Source organism: Carcharodon carcharias, chromosome 16, assembly GCF_017639515.1.
Source record: "Carcharodon carcharias isolate sCarCar2 chromosome 16, sCarCar2.pri, whole genome shotgun sequence".
Lineage (NCBI taxonomy): Eukaryota > Metazoa > Chordata > Chondrichthyes > Lamniformes > Lamnidae > Carcharodon > Carcharodon carcharias.
Window position 1 is genome coordinate 82409578 of NC_054482.1, and position 14989 is coordinate 82424566.

At 42.4% G+C, this 14989-nt stretch overlaps 1 protein-coding gene across 2 annotated transcripts in view; it reads left to right on the forward strand.

Annotated features, from left to right (window-relative positions):
* Positions 1-14989, forward strand: part of rnf220a (ring finger protein 220a) — a 510657-nt gene that overhangs the window by 386921 nt on the left and 108747 nt on the right. For both annotated transcript variants that reach the window (XM_041208059.1, XM_041208057.1), the window contains one exon: positions 6454-6592. In XM_041208059.1, coding sequence (XP_041063993.1) covers positions 6454-6592 — 139 coding nt within the window. The remainder of the gene's footprint in view (positions 1-6453; positions 6593-14989) is intronic.

Sequence of the window (14989 nt, forward strand, 5' to 3'; positions counted from 1 at the left end):
TACCCAGTGGGAAATCTCCTTGCTTGCAGATCCTGGAGCACTGCTTTCTCTCCCCAGAAAATCCACACTGCAACATTATTTTACTTCTCTCACCCCACCAGACTCCCAACTACTATTAGACCCCAAAACTCCTCTCTTTACAACACCAAACCACATGCCCCCCAACACCAATATTTCTACATTACCTCCTACCTATCTTGGACATGAATAACTTCCCTACCATCTTCATGTGTATCCTGGACTTCAAAATAAGGTAAGACATAAAATTGAGCACATAACTAAACATGCATAATAATCAAGTTCACTGATTTACAGATTCCATGAAAATATGGACAAAATTTGAGGCAGAAAAGACCTATAAGTGTGTCATAAAAACACTTTCTTTAATCCAATCTTCATAACTCAGTGGCCCTGATAGATTTTGCATGGCATAAAGCAGCATATCTTCTGACTCAATGTTTTGTTATTAATATAATATGCTTCCATATTTGAACCTTTTGAGTCCATCATAATTCAGATGCCACGTGCTGTCTGATGCAAACTTCTCTCCACACTTAAAAGAATGAAAATGACTGCTTTTGTTTCTTTAAACAATGTGTCGGATCACTTTCCATGAGCGAAACGTATCCAAATCAAATTGCTACAGAATCTTAATTGACAGTCTCACAAACAAAGCCAGGGTACGTACTTCAAGCTTGAGTAGCAGTTAATGCTGGATTGAACTCACCCAATGTTTAATTAACATCAGTTAGACAATGTAACCTTAAAGGAACACATGCCTACACTTCAGCTGTTAAATGATGTATTGTGTTTTATGTGGTCATTGTACCTGTAGTTAGGAAAGAGTATATCCTGTGATTTACTCTGCGAGGTGAGATTAGGCCAAGCAGTTTTCTCTCAATTTTGCTGCTGTTTGCAGTTCACTCGAGTTCTTGGATTTATAGTTTTTTAAGAATGACTTTATTTTATTTTAACTCCTTGCCTGCTATCCCATTTTTTGTGCAGTCCAAAGTATTCATACAATGCAGAAGACGGATCTATTGGAAAAGGAAATGTGTAACTTTTAAGGGTTGTTATAATGCAACATTGATATAGACCCCATTATAAAGCTAATATGGAGGGCAAAAACGAAGGCTGTTTTAAAGTGAGGACAGAACAGATCCTTGAAGTGGATGGTAATTCCTGGGACATGGTGGCCTGGCCGACTTAAGTGGCTTGTCCTAATTTAAAGGATTTTTTTCTGGAGTCGTATCTGAACCAGAGCAGATTCAATACCAGGCTAGCGTTCGGGAGCAGGAGTTTAGTAGCAGAAGGTCACAGTTGGAGACCCATGGGAATGATGCTAGTCATTGAGCTAATTGAAGCTTTTTGGAATGCACTTTCTGGCTGCAGTCAGGAGGGCAGTGGGGAAAGAGGCCTGAGACTTCGTTGTAAGGCTTGGACAAGTACTTCTGTCCCTCCTGTACCATGTGGATACCTAATTTTTTTTCAAACTGCTGTCCCTTGACCTCTCACCTGGTAGGCCTGGCCTGACAGAGAAGCCATCATTGCTCCCCTGCTCAGCCCTCCAACTAATATTACAGATAGCATAATTGAGAAACTGACCTGCATATTAAATAGGACCCCATTCCTTTCCTGCAGGTGCCTTGCTCATCTGCTCAAAAGAGCAGGTTAGGTTTGGGACATGGTAAGAAAGCAACGGGATTAGAAGGGAGAAAACTTAAAGTCAGATCTAAATCTTTTCTTGCTGAGCTTTTCGAATGCATGGCTTTTGGATTTTGTTAACCATGTGATTCAGGATTCAGAAATGTAGGTGTAACATACTGACATACGTAGAAAATTGTGGGACAGGAAAAGACCAGCTTGCCCATCCAGCCATACAGTTGTGATGCCTTGTGCATCATGATACAAACACTTCTTACCTACTTGGAACCATGTAGCCTCCTGAGCGAGGCAAAAACAGATAGAAACCCAGGCAGTCAGATGTTTAAAAGCATGGAGACTTTCTTCCTGCCCCCTTTCCGTGAGCAGAACTAGTCTGGGGATACTACATCGACCCTGACTTGTATTACACGTTGCCTGTCTTTTGTATGGCAAAATGTACACTCCAGACAGAAACAGGTCCAGCTCTCCTAAAGGTGTACAACAAATCAATGTTTACTGCATCAATTGGCAACCTGTTCTCCAGATCTACTATTCTCTGAGAAAAGAAGTGCCACCTAACAGCGAACCTAGTTCTGCCGATCCATAATTTCTAAGCCCATTATTAATCCATTGCACGAGTTCTACCAGAGGTGCTTCTTGTTAATTAGCATCTCAATTTCTTTCTGAAAGTCCGGGTAGATGATGTTTACTGCATTTACCTCATTAACTAGCCTAGTAACTTCTTTAGAATATTTTATCCAGTTATAAGATACAACCTACTTTTCCAGCAACTGTGTTGAGTGCCTCTTATGATGCTTTCTCTATCACCAGCTGACTTCTCAAAGCCTGTCCACCATCGACAAGGCACAAGTCAGGAGTGTGATGGAATATTCTCCACTTGCCTGGATGACTGCAGCTCCAACAACACTCAAGCTCAACACCATCCAAGACAAAGCAGCGCGCTTGATTGGCACCCCATCCACCACCTTCAATATTCACTCCTTTCACCACCAGCACCTGGTGGCAGTAGTGTGTACCATCTACACCATGCACTGCAGCAACTTACTGTGGCTCCTTCAACAGCACCTTCAAACGTGTGACCTCTACCACTTAGGAGGATAAGGGCAGCAGATGCATGGGAACGCCACCACCTCCAAGTTCCACTCCAAGCCACACACCACCAGACTTCTAACTATATCACTGTTCCTTCACTCTCGTTAGGTCAATATCTGGAACTCCCTTCCTAACAGCACTGTGGGTATTCCTACAATACATGGACTGAGGTGGTTCAAGATGGTGTCTCACTACCACCATCTCGAGGGCAATTAGGGACGGGCAATAAATGCTGGTCCAGCCAGCGATGCCTGCATCTCATGAACAAATAAAAAAGTCAGGTAGCAGATGTCTCTTGTGATACCTTCAGCCTCTTGCCTATTATTGAAGGCAGACTAATGGACCTATAGTTAACTGGCTCTGCCTTATCAACCTTTTGAAAAATTGGATATATGTTAGCATCCTTTCAATCCGAAGAAATAGTCCTAATTCTTGTGAGCTAGTAAAGATAGAAAGGGGATCACATATCATACTTGTTTAAGAGCTCTAGTTCCTTATTCTGTCTAACACGGCATCTTGATGCTTTTTAATATCAACCATCATACAATTGACATCGCAATTTATTGCTGCTAGTTGAACATCTTTAAGAACAACACTGATGCAAAGAACTCACTTACTATCTTTGCCATTCCTTGAGAGTCCTTTCCAATCTTGCTAGAAATTTTTTGACCAATGTTAGTAGTTCATATGGCACAAGAGATTGCAGTCCTAGTCTTGCCCACATAGGTAAATAATTGCCCAAAAGGTAATGAAATGCAACAGATATTGAATTGTAGAGCAAAATATCCCACATATGACCTTTGTACATCTCCAGACCAAAAAAAACATTATCAGTGCCATTATCCATTAATTTACTTGTCAGAAATTTGGTTTAAAATGATGTCAGAATTTTGCCATTTTTCCTTAGAGCATATCTGTCCACATCTGGATATCTTTTGCTCCACTGTACCTCAGTCATCAAGTGAAATTAGGCATTAATTACTTCAAAAATTTATGGAGAATTAAAGACAGATACTTATGGGTAATATTTGCTCCTCTCGTGCTACAATGCACAGCATTCCCAAGCTGGGGTAAAGGAACCAGTACCTGCCAGTGCTATTTAATAAACAGCTTCTATGTATTTAAAAGAAAACCTACTTAGTACATAAAAATATGCTGATTAAAAAATATCCAGACATATTGTAAGGATGTAAACGTTCGCAACTACTAATAGGAAAATGATAACATTCTCAACCACATTTTAAACCAACTTCTGTATTTCATCCTTTATGACATATTGTAATGTAATAATATTGCCAAATTGCATATTAGTTGAATCAGTCTGCTGAAATCAGGTGCAGTTGTTATTTGCATTAATTTACAGTTAATTTAGTATCATTAGTTTGAATTTGAACTCTATTTTAGGAATTATCACAAATCTCAGTGAATTTGAACTATGCATGCAGTCCTACATTACTATTTCCTACTTCTAATAAAAATACTTATTTTTTCACTTCATTTGAAAAATTGGAAACAAGTAGAGACAATCCATAAAATCGCCCTTCAAGGCGTACAAATTTCTAATGTATTTTGTTATCACTAAGAGCATAAGTCTGTGGTTGAACTTTCTACAGGAATTGGGGTGAAAGCAACAGAAAGGATATGGAAAAAAAATAGATGAGAAGCAAGTTTTTTTTGTGAAAAGCAGGAAACAGCAAAAGATTCTTTTGGCTGTAATTTGCATATTGGCCTAATTTGTTGCTTTGCTGAAATGTAGCACTCCTTCGGTATTGCATTGTAAGTATCAGCCCAGTCTAATGTCTATTAGTGACTGAGATGAAAGCATCTGAAAGTATTAGGCATACCTGTTAAATAGATCTCCATCATGTTTTTGTTCCTAAAGTAATGATAATTTTAAAAATGTTGGCAAGGTGTGCTGTTCATTTGGGGAAACCATGATCAGGAAAATTATAGCATTTCAAGTTGAGTAAATACATTAATCTAGTAAAGTAATGGAAGGGGTCATCAACAGTGCTATGAAGCAGCACTTGCTTAGCAATAACCTGCTCACTGACGCCTAGTTTGGGTTCTGCCAGGGCCACTCAGCTCCTCACCTCATTACAGCCTTGGTTCAAACATGGACAAAAGAACTGAACTCCTGAGGTGAGGTAAGAGTGACTGCCCTTGACGCTGCGACAGCATTTGACAAAGTATGGCATTAAGGAGCCCTAGCAAAACTGGAGTCAATGGGAATCGGGGAAAGCTCTGCACTGGTTGGAGTCATACCTAGCACAAAGGAAGATCGTTGTGGTTGTTGGGAGGTCAGTCACCTCAGCTCCAGGACATCACTGCAGGAGTTCCTCGGGCTAGTGTCCTCATCCCAACCATCTTGAGCTGCTTCATCAATGACCTTCCTTTCTTCATAAGGACAGTAGTGGGGATGTTCGCTGATGATTGCACAATATTCAGCACCACTTGGACTGCTTCAGTATCTGAGGAGTTGCATGTCTAAATGCAGCAAGACCTGGACAATATCCAGACTTGGGCAGACAAGTGACAAGTAACGTTCACACCACACAAGTGTCAGGCGATGACCATCTCCAACAAGAGAGAATCCAACCATCGCCCTTTGATGTTCAATGGCATTACCATCAGTGAATCTCTCACTGTCAACATCCTGAGGGTTACTATTGACCAGAAACTGAACTGGACGAGCCATATAAATACAGTGGCTACAAGAGCAGATCAGAGGCTAGGAAGCCTGAGACGAATAACTCACCTCCTGACTCTCCAAAGCCTGTCCACCATGTACAAGGCACAAGTCAGGAGTGTGATTGAATACTCCCCACTTGCCTGGATGAGTGCAACTCCTACATCACTCAAGAAGCTTGACACCATCCAGAACAAAACAGCCTGCTTAATTGGCACAACATCCACAAACATTCACCCCCTACACCACTGACGCACAGTTGCAGCAGTGTGTACCATCTACAAAATGCACTGTAGGAATTCATCAAGGCTGCTTCGACAGCACCTTCCAAACCCATGACCACTGCAATCTAGAAGGACATATTAGCAGCAGATAGATGGGAACACCAGCACCTGGAATTTCCCCTCCAAGTCACACTATCCTGATTTGAAAATATATCACCGTTCCTTCACTGTTGCTGGGGTTAAAATCCTGGAACTCCCTCCCTAACAACACTGTGTTAGGGTGCACCTACACCACATGGACTGCAGCGGTTCAAGAAGGCAGCTTGCCACCACCTTCTCAAGGACAGTTAGGGATGGGTAATAAATGCTGGTGAGCCAGCAAAGCTTACACCCTGTGAATGAATAAAAGAAGGCATACATATTGAACTGATTGTAGTTTGTTTCAGAAAAGGCCAGGAAAAGAGTAAAATTGAAACAGTTTAATATGATTTGCTGAAGATGGAAGTTAGTCTTTAGCTGAATGAAAGGAATTGCGGCATCAGTTTTGCTTGTTTGAAAAACAACAATCGTTCTTGAGTATTGTTCTCATTGTGTTACTCCTGCTTTTGAAATATTTTTGTTGAGTAATTTCATCAGGTTAACTGGATAGAGAGAAATACTTTCCTTTTGCAGTAATTGCTCTTAAATAAAAAAAACTGAAAAGATGTTAATTATATGAAATTTAAAAGTGGTTGAACTAGTTTAAAAGATTCATTTACTAAAACAGTTTATTTTAATCCACAGAGAGATGGCTCTTACACAAATGATGATGAGTCAGTGGACATAGAAAATGAGAGTGGAAGTGGGAACAGATTTGAAGAATACGAATGGTGTGGACAGAAGAGAATACGAGCTACAACCTTATTAGAAGGTGGCTTTCGAGGTATGCAATATTATGAAGGTTTTGTACACTGTTACTGTTAACTTTTAACAGTACTTAACAGTACTTTAACAGAACTTTTATCCTTGCAGAAGTATTTTTCTCAACATCTTTAAAATCAAATCCTTGGTATAAATTGTTTGTCATAAGGCATTTTTAAATCATTTTAAGCTTCTAATTCTACTTAAGAGTACAGTTGATTGTTGTCATCTGTCTGGCCTGTGTCTAGAATCGCCACTTTTGGTCCAGTACAAACCTAGATGGGGTAAAGGTTTGGTTGGAGTCAAGGCATTTGGAAGCTTAAGTAAAAATATGTGGATGTTTTCTGGACTTCGTTATGTAAAAATGATGTCAGGCCTAATTTGTTCAGGAAGGAAATAAAGTAAATAAGGAGATTATAATTAAGGAACACTTATGACTTTCTCAGGACAAATTGGAGGGGATCACAGTCATTGAATTACACTTGAAGTGCAATCACTTTGCATATCGCAGGGTGCACAGCCAGCAAATGAGTGAAGTTACCAGCTAATTTTTCTTTTGCTGGTGTTGGCTGAGGGAACAATGTCGACGAGGCCACGAGGAGAATTCTGTTTTTGTTTTGAAAAGTGACACGGTGCCCTTTACATTCACCTGAAGAAGCATCTCATCAGGAAGGGAACACCTTTGAGAATGCAGCACTCCCTCAGTATTACATCGAGTTGTCAGTCTGGTCTAATGTGTAAATGTGTAAAAATGACTGAAATTAAAGCATCTGAGAATATTAACTATTTCATTGATCTGTTATGTATATATTTCTAAGTAATGGTTACAATTGTAAAGAATTGAATTGATAGCATTTCCTAACTCCCCAATGCTTCTGAAACAGATCCCCTGAAACTGAAGGGTAAAAAAGCAAACAATCTTTTTTCTCTGCAGCAAAACAGTGCTCCCAAAACCATTTTTTTCCATTTCTCTCTGTATTGCCCCTCAGCTGCCCTACTATCTCTCACTTTTTTCTATCATTTGCTTTATTACCTGTAACCCTATCCCGTCCCTCTTGAATCGCTTTTACAGTCACTGTCCCAAGATTGATCTTTAACGTTGAATACTTCTGAGCCCCAGCTGAGAATGTTGGCAAACATAAAAAGTTCTCAATTTTAAAACTATTGTTTTTTTTTAAAAAAAAGAACTTTTAATGACTGTTTTTCAGTTGGAAAAGTTAATAACTGGCCTGAATCTAATTTTCTTTTGGTTCAAACTGTATGGTAGATCACTATAAACAAGACAGTGGTATTCTGTTCAGAGGTTTTAGTGCAACCTGAGACTTAAAGGAGTACTCCAGGATAGTCTCAAAATGTTTTTGTTCCCAACTTAAAAATAAAATAATCTTCCTAAAATAGTTGGAGGTTCTCCTACTGGCTGGTTTGTTTTGTCACCTGAACCATGATTTTCTTCTCAATCCCTTCTTTCATGCAGTGTTGGGTGCTCCAACATGGTGTTCAATCCAAGCTAGGCTTTCTTTACAAATAAAGTAGTCATAGTTATTTTAAAGAAATTTTGGGAGTGGAAAATAAAAAAATCTCTTCATTTCTTAGAATCTCAACATGCCTTTTCTGTGAAATTCAGTTTGAGAATTGCACCTAGACTTACACCAATATGGTGTTTGCGTGACTACTCAACTTGAGAGAAGTCATGGCTAGTGACACTCAAGATTAACAAAATTGTGTTAATTACAGAATAATGCATAGTAATTTTTTGATTGGGGAATTGGGAGTCAGGTTTGGTTAGTACTGATGGCTTTTTTTGTTGAAAACTTGAAAAATGCAATTTAATGTTTTGGATAATCACTCTGAGAGCAGCACTCTATCTAGTGAGATGATGGTTTGTGCTGTGGTGGTCAACACTGTGTTAAGCATTGCCGGGTGTGGCTCAGGAGCTCTACTTTGGCATGACAGATGCTGCTGCGTTTGTGACAGAGGAAGAGAATAGACTTTGAAGATGCAGGATCCACTGGCCTGTTTTCTCTGGGCCCTCTTCTTGGCCAGCTGAACTTTTTGTTTCTGCTCAGCTCTCGTCATCGAGTCATAATGGCACACGAGGCTGTTTGGGCCATCAAGTCCATTTTGGTTCGCTGTAGAGCTATTCAGTCAGTCCCATTCCTGCAATCTATCCCCATGGCCCTGCAAGTTCATGGTCTGAAGTTGTTGAACTCAATGTTGAGTCCAGAAGGCAGTAAAGTGCATAATCGGAAGGTGAGGTGCTCTGTCTTGAGCTTAAGTTGAGCTTTATAGAAACAGTATAGAGGGCCTATGGCAGTGAGGCATTTTGTTTTTATTTCAGTCTTCCAGCATCCGCAATTTTACAATTTTGTACATTCCATTGCTGTATTGACAGTTTGTGATTAGAACCCCCCACAAATGGTTCACTGTGTTCTTGCCATCCATCTCTCAACACAAACAGGACCAGTTAACTCATGAATACCTGATGATGACCGTGAAACCATTGTCGATGTAGTTCACTAATGTCCTTACGAAATATGCCGTCCTTACCTGGCCTGGCCTACATGTGACTTCCACAATGAGGTTGACTATTAAATGTCCTCTAAAATGGTGTAGTAAGCCACTCAGTTGTATCAAACTGCTATAAAGTCAATAAGGAATGAAACTGGACGGGCCACTCAGCATTGACCTAGGCACCAGAAACGACCTGTAAAGTCCTTCTTACTAACAAGATTGGAACAGCTGTCACACAGACCAGTCAAGCAAAAGCCTGACATAGTCATACTCTTGGAATCATACCTTACAGCCAGTGTCCCAAATATCACTGTCACCATCCCTGTCCCACTGGCAGGACAGACCCAGCAGAGGTTGCGGCACAGTGGTATACAGTTGGGAGGGAGTTGCCCTGGCAGTCCTCATCATTGACTCCAGACCCCATGAAGTCTTATGGCAACAGGCCAAACGTGCAAGGAAACCTCCTGCTGATTACCATGTACCCCCCTCAGCTGATGAATCAGTATTCCTCCATGTTGACTATCACTTGGAGGAAGCACTGAGGGTGGCAAGGGTGCAGAATGTACCCTGGGTGGGGGACTTCAATGTCCATGTCAGACCAGAATCGGTAGCACCACTATGGACCGAGCTGGCCGAGTCCTGAAGGACATAGCTGCTAAATTCGATCTGCGGCAGGTGGTCCAAGGACTAAGGAGAGATGATACTTGACCTCATCCTCACCAATATGCCTGCCTCAGATGCATCTATCCATGGCAGTGGTATTGGTAGGAGTGACCACTGCACAGTCCTTGTGGAGACGACGCCCTGTCTTCACATTGAGGATACCTGCCATCATGTTGTGTGGCACTATCACCATGCTAATTGGGATTGATTTCAAACAGATCTAGCAACTCAAGACTGGGCATCCATATGGCACTGTGGGCCATCAGTAGCTGCAGAATTGTACTCAACCACAATCTGGAAACTCATGGTCCGGCATATCCCCCACTGTACCATTATCACCAAGCCAGGGGATCAGCCCTGGTTCAGTAAAAAGTGCAGGAAAGCATAGTTGAAACAGCACCAGGAGGCTCCACAAATATCCCCATCCTCAATGATGGGGAAGCCCAGCACATCAGTGCAAAAGATAAGGCTGAAGCATTTGCAACAATCTTCAGCCAGAAGTGCTGAGTCGATAATCCGTCTCCGCCTCCTCCTCCTCGGCATCACAGATGCCAGTCTTCAGCCAAATCGATTCATTCCACGTGATATGAAGAAGGCACTGGATACTGCAAAAGCTATGGGCCCTGATGATATTATGGCTAAAGTACTGAAATCTTGTGCTCCAGAACTTGCTGCACCCCTAGCCAAGCTGTTCAGTACAGCTACAACACTGGCATCTATCTGTCAATGTAGAAAATTGCTGAGATATGTCCTGTACATAACAAGCAGGACAAATCCAACCTGGCCAATTACCACCTGGATCATCAGTAAAGTGATGGAAGGGGCCATCAACAGTGCTATCAGGTGGCACTTGCTTAGCACTAACCTGCTCTGATGCTCAGTTGGGTTCCGCCAGAGCCACTAAGTTCCTGACCTCATTACAGCCTTTGTTCAAACATAGACAAAAGAGCTGAACTCCAGGGATGAGGTGAGAGGGACTGTCCTTGACATCGAGGCAGCATTTGACTGAATGTGGTATTAAGGAGCCCTAGTAAAACTGGAGTCAATGGGAATCGGGGGGGAAACCTCTTCACTGGTTGGAGTCATGTGTAGCACAAAGGAAGATGGTTGTGGTTGTCGGAGGTCAATCATCTCAGTTCTAGGACATCGCTGCAGGAGTTCCTCAGGGTAGCGTCCTAGTCCTAACCATCTTCAGCTGCTTCATCAATGACCTTCCTTCCATCATAAGGTCAGAAGTGGGGATGTTTGCTGATGATTGCAGAATGTTCAGCACCATTTGTGGACACTGAAACAGTCCATGTTTATATGCAGCAAGACCTGGACAATATCCAGGTTGGGCTGACAAGTGGCAAGGAACATTTGCGCCACACAAGTGCCAGGCAGTGACCATCTCCAAAAGTAGACAATCTAACCATCGCCCCATGACATTCAGCGGTATTACCATTGCAGAATCTCCTACTATCAACATCCTGGTGGTTACCATTGACCAGAAACTGGACTGGACTAGCCATATAAATACTGTGGCTACAAGAGCAGGTCGGAGGCTAGTATCGTATGACAAGTAAATCGCCTCCTGACTCCCCAAAGCCTATCTATCACCTACAAGGCATAAGTCAGCTCTGTGCTGGAATACTCTCCAATTGCCTGGATGAGTTTAGCCCCAACAACAGTCTAGAAGCTTGACACCATCCAAGACCAAGCAACCAGCTTGATTTGCAGCCACAAACATTCACTCCCTCCACCACTGACGCACAGTAGCAGCAGTGTGTACCATCTACAAGATGCATTGCAGAAACTCACTAAGCTTCCTTAGACAGCACCTTCCAAACCCATGACACCTACCATCTAGAGTGACAAGGATATTAGTCACTTGGGAACATCACCACCTGGAAGTTCCCCTCCAAGCCACTGACTATCTTGACTTGGAAATACATCACCGTTCCTTCGCTGTCACTGGGTCAAAATTCTGGAACTCTCTCCTTAACAGCACTGTGGATGTATCTACACCACATAGACTGCGGTGGTTCAAGAAGGCAGCTCACCCCCACCTCCTGAAGGGAAATTAGGGATGGGCAATAAATGCTAGCCTAGCCAGTGACGCCCACATCCCATGAATGAATTTAAAAAAAAAAAAGAGCAGGCAAGACCTTTCTGGCTTGGATATCATGGCCTGGGAAAGGTGACTGGACAGAGACCGCTTGAGCTTTGCTGCTATCACAAGCTTTGGGTAGCTAACAACTTGGCCAGGATTTTCCAGTTGTCGGGTGGGCTTGGCAGGAGTGGGCGGGGGCAGTTGCAGAGTTGACCGCCGCCTGCGATTGGCTCCGCACTGTGATTTCACGTGGGCGGGCCAATTAAGGCCCATCCTGTGTGGATCATGAGCGGTAGTGCTGAGCACTACCTGTATGGGAGGAGGGAGTGTCAGGTCCAGCGCGCAGTTCACGCATGCATGCAAAAGAGCGCTTCAATCTCCTTGAGGCATGGAACTGTCTCAGAGATTGAAGCGCTTTTTTAAAAAAATAATTAAAAACAATAAAATTTAAAGAAACGTCCCCTCATGACTGTGTCACATGAGATGGGACATGTTTTTATTTTCAAAAGAAAGTTTTTATTAGCATTAGCTTTAGGAAGCCTCACCCCGCTTGTGAATGAGGTTTCCTGAAAAACGTAAAGGCCGCTTGGTTTTTTCACCTGCCCACCAACTGTAATGTTGGACGGGCAGCGTAAAATTCAAATCAGTTACCTTGTTAATGGCCTTAATAGGCCTTTCAATTATCGGCGGGTGCGCAGCTGACTCCGATGCACGCCTGCCAAACAAAATATCGTGTGAGTTCGCAATGATGTCAGAACACAGGCCCAATGTCATCGTGCGTCATTTTACATTCTGGCATGTCGGATGCGCACCCGCACGCCGAGTGTAAAATTCTGCCCCTTCTTTCAGAACAAATCATGCCACTGGAGCTTGCTGCCTATGAGGGTAGGGCAAATGGAGACAATGATTTCAAAAGGAAATTGGATGGGCACTTGAAGGAAATTAATTTGTAGGGCTATGGGGATAGAGTGGTGGAATTGCACTGACTAGATTGCTCAACAGTGTCAGAATAGACTTGATGGGCTGAATGGCCTCCTTCTGAGCCATTATGACTTGATGATGAGAGGCGAGCATAAATGAAAATCTCAGCTGATCGAGAAGAGAGCCAGAGAAAATGGAGACCAACGAACAGAGGCCACTCTAATTAGAGTGAAGAATTAAAATGACAAGTGACCAGAAGTTAGGATTCATGCTTGCAGACTGAATGGAGGCGTTCACAAATCAGTCATCCAAACTGCATTTGGCCTCTCCAGTGTAAAGAAGAATGTCTTGTGAGCAATGATTACAGTATACTACACTGAAAGAAGTACGACAAAATCGTTGTTTCACCTGGAAGGAGTTTTGGGGTCCTGGATGATGGGAAGAGAGGAGGAAGTATTTGCTATGCTTGCATGGGAAGGTGCTTGGGAAGGGGAGAGGGTGTTTTGGGTGATTGATTGAGGTTTGGACCAGGGTGTCGCCGAAGGATTGCCCCCTTTGGAATGCTAGAAGGGGAGGGAAAGAAGCTCTGGGTGGAATCATCAGCAGAGGATCATTTGTGGAATGTGGATGCTGGTGAGGTAGAAGTTGAGGACAAGGGAAGCCTTTTCATGCTGGGAAGCAGAGGAATGGATGAGAGTGCAAGCTAGGAAATGGAACAGACACGTCAAGATCAACTATGGGGCAGGAGAATCCTTGGTTGAAGAAAAAGGAAGTCTTAATGGAAGTACTGGTATAGAAGATGGCATCGTCCAGAACAAGTGTGATGGAGAAACTGGGAGAATGTAATAGAAGATAAAGGCAAAATACTGCGGATGCTGGAAATCTGAAACAAAAACAAAAAATGCTGGAAAAACTCAGGTCTGACAGCACCTGTGAAGAGAGAAACAGAGTTAACGTTTCGAGTCTGGACTTGATGCTGTCAGACCTGCTGAGTTTGTCCAGCATTTTTTGTTTTTTTTTCCCGGAATGTAATAGAACCCTTACAGGAAGCTGAATGGGAGGAAGTGTAGTCAAGGTAGCTCTGGGGGTCGATGGACCTATGGTGACGTGTAATTATTTCCCTACATTTAAGAAATATATTGCGTGTCTATAGTGTGCATTTATTTCTTTCTTTATCCAAAGGTCAATTGGACTTAAACAAGCTACTTAATGTTTTTGTAGATACTGCAAAACTGTAAGGTTTTAGTCTGTAGAAAGCTGGGCGAAAGACTAAAAAGCTGATGGTAAATTCCCTTTAAGGAAATCTGTCAAATCTAAGCCATTTGCTCATCGCTAATATTTGACCTTTACTTGACCAGTCCTGGGGAATGTAATTTTAGCAGGGCTTTGCTTCTAGCTCACTGAGGGCAGAAGAGCTGAAAAATGAGAGCTTGTCAAACAAAATTCCCCGTTATCTCCCTTGTTTTACCTAAATGAGGTAGGGCAAGGAGCACAGTGTCTCATTTCAAAAGTTATAAAATATTGAAAAAGCTGTGTCTAGTGGGAGCTGCCGGGGGGATTGCAGGTACAAGGGCTGTGATCAATTTGTACCGTTTTTCTAATGAAAGCTTCAGAGTTTCTGTCAGCTGTGCTTCACAGCTGGGCCTGTCATGTCAGTTGAAGAACAAGTCTGTGTTCGTACTAGCTTGAAAGGGAGAGAATATTCGCTTCGCAAAATCTTCAAGGAACTACTTCATAGTGTTCACTGTTAAAATGTATTAGTTTCTTTCAAGGGCGTAATAAATGTGGAACCAGAACATTTTAATCCTTTTGAATATATATTTTTTATTTCATTCATTCATGATATGTGGGTGTCACTGGCTAGGCTAGCATTTATTGCCCATCCCTGTTTGCCTTTGAGAAGGTGGTGGTGAGCTGCCTTCTTGAACCACTGCAGTCCCTGTGGCGTGGATATACCCACAGTGCAGTTAGGAAGGGAGTTCCAGGATTTTGACCCAGTGACAATGAAGGAATGCTGATATATTTCCAAGTCAGGATGGCGAGTGGCTTGGAGGGGAACTTCCAGTTGGCGGTGTTCCCATGTGCCTGCTGCCCTTATCCTCCCAGATGGAAGTGGCTCTGGGTTTGAAAGGTGCTGTCTAGGAGCCTTGGTGAGTTCCATGAAAATTGTCCATATTCCATGTAACATTGTTTTGTAACCTGTTCGAGAAATGAAGCTACATAATCTTATGG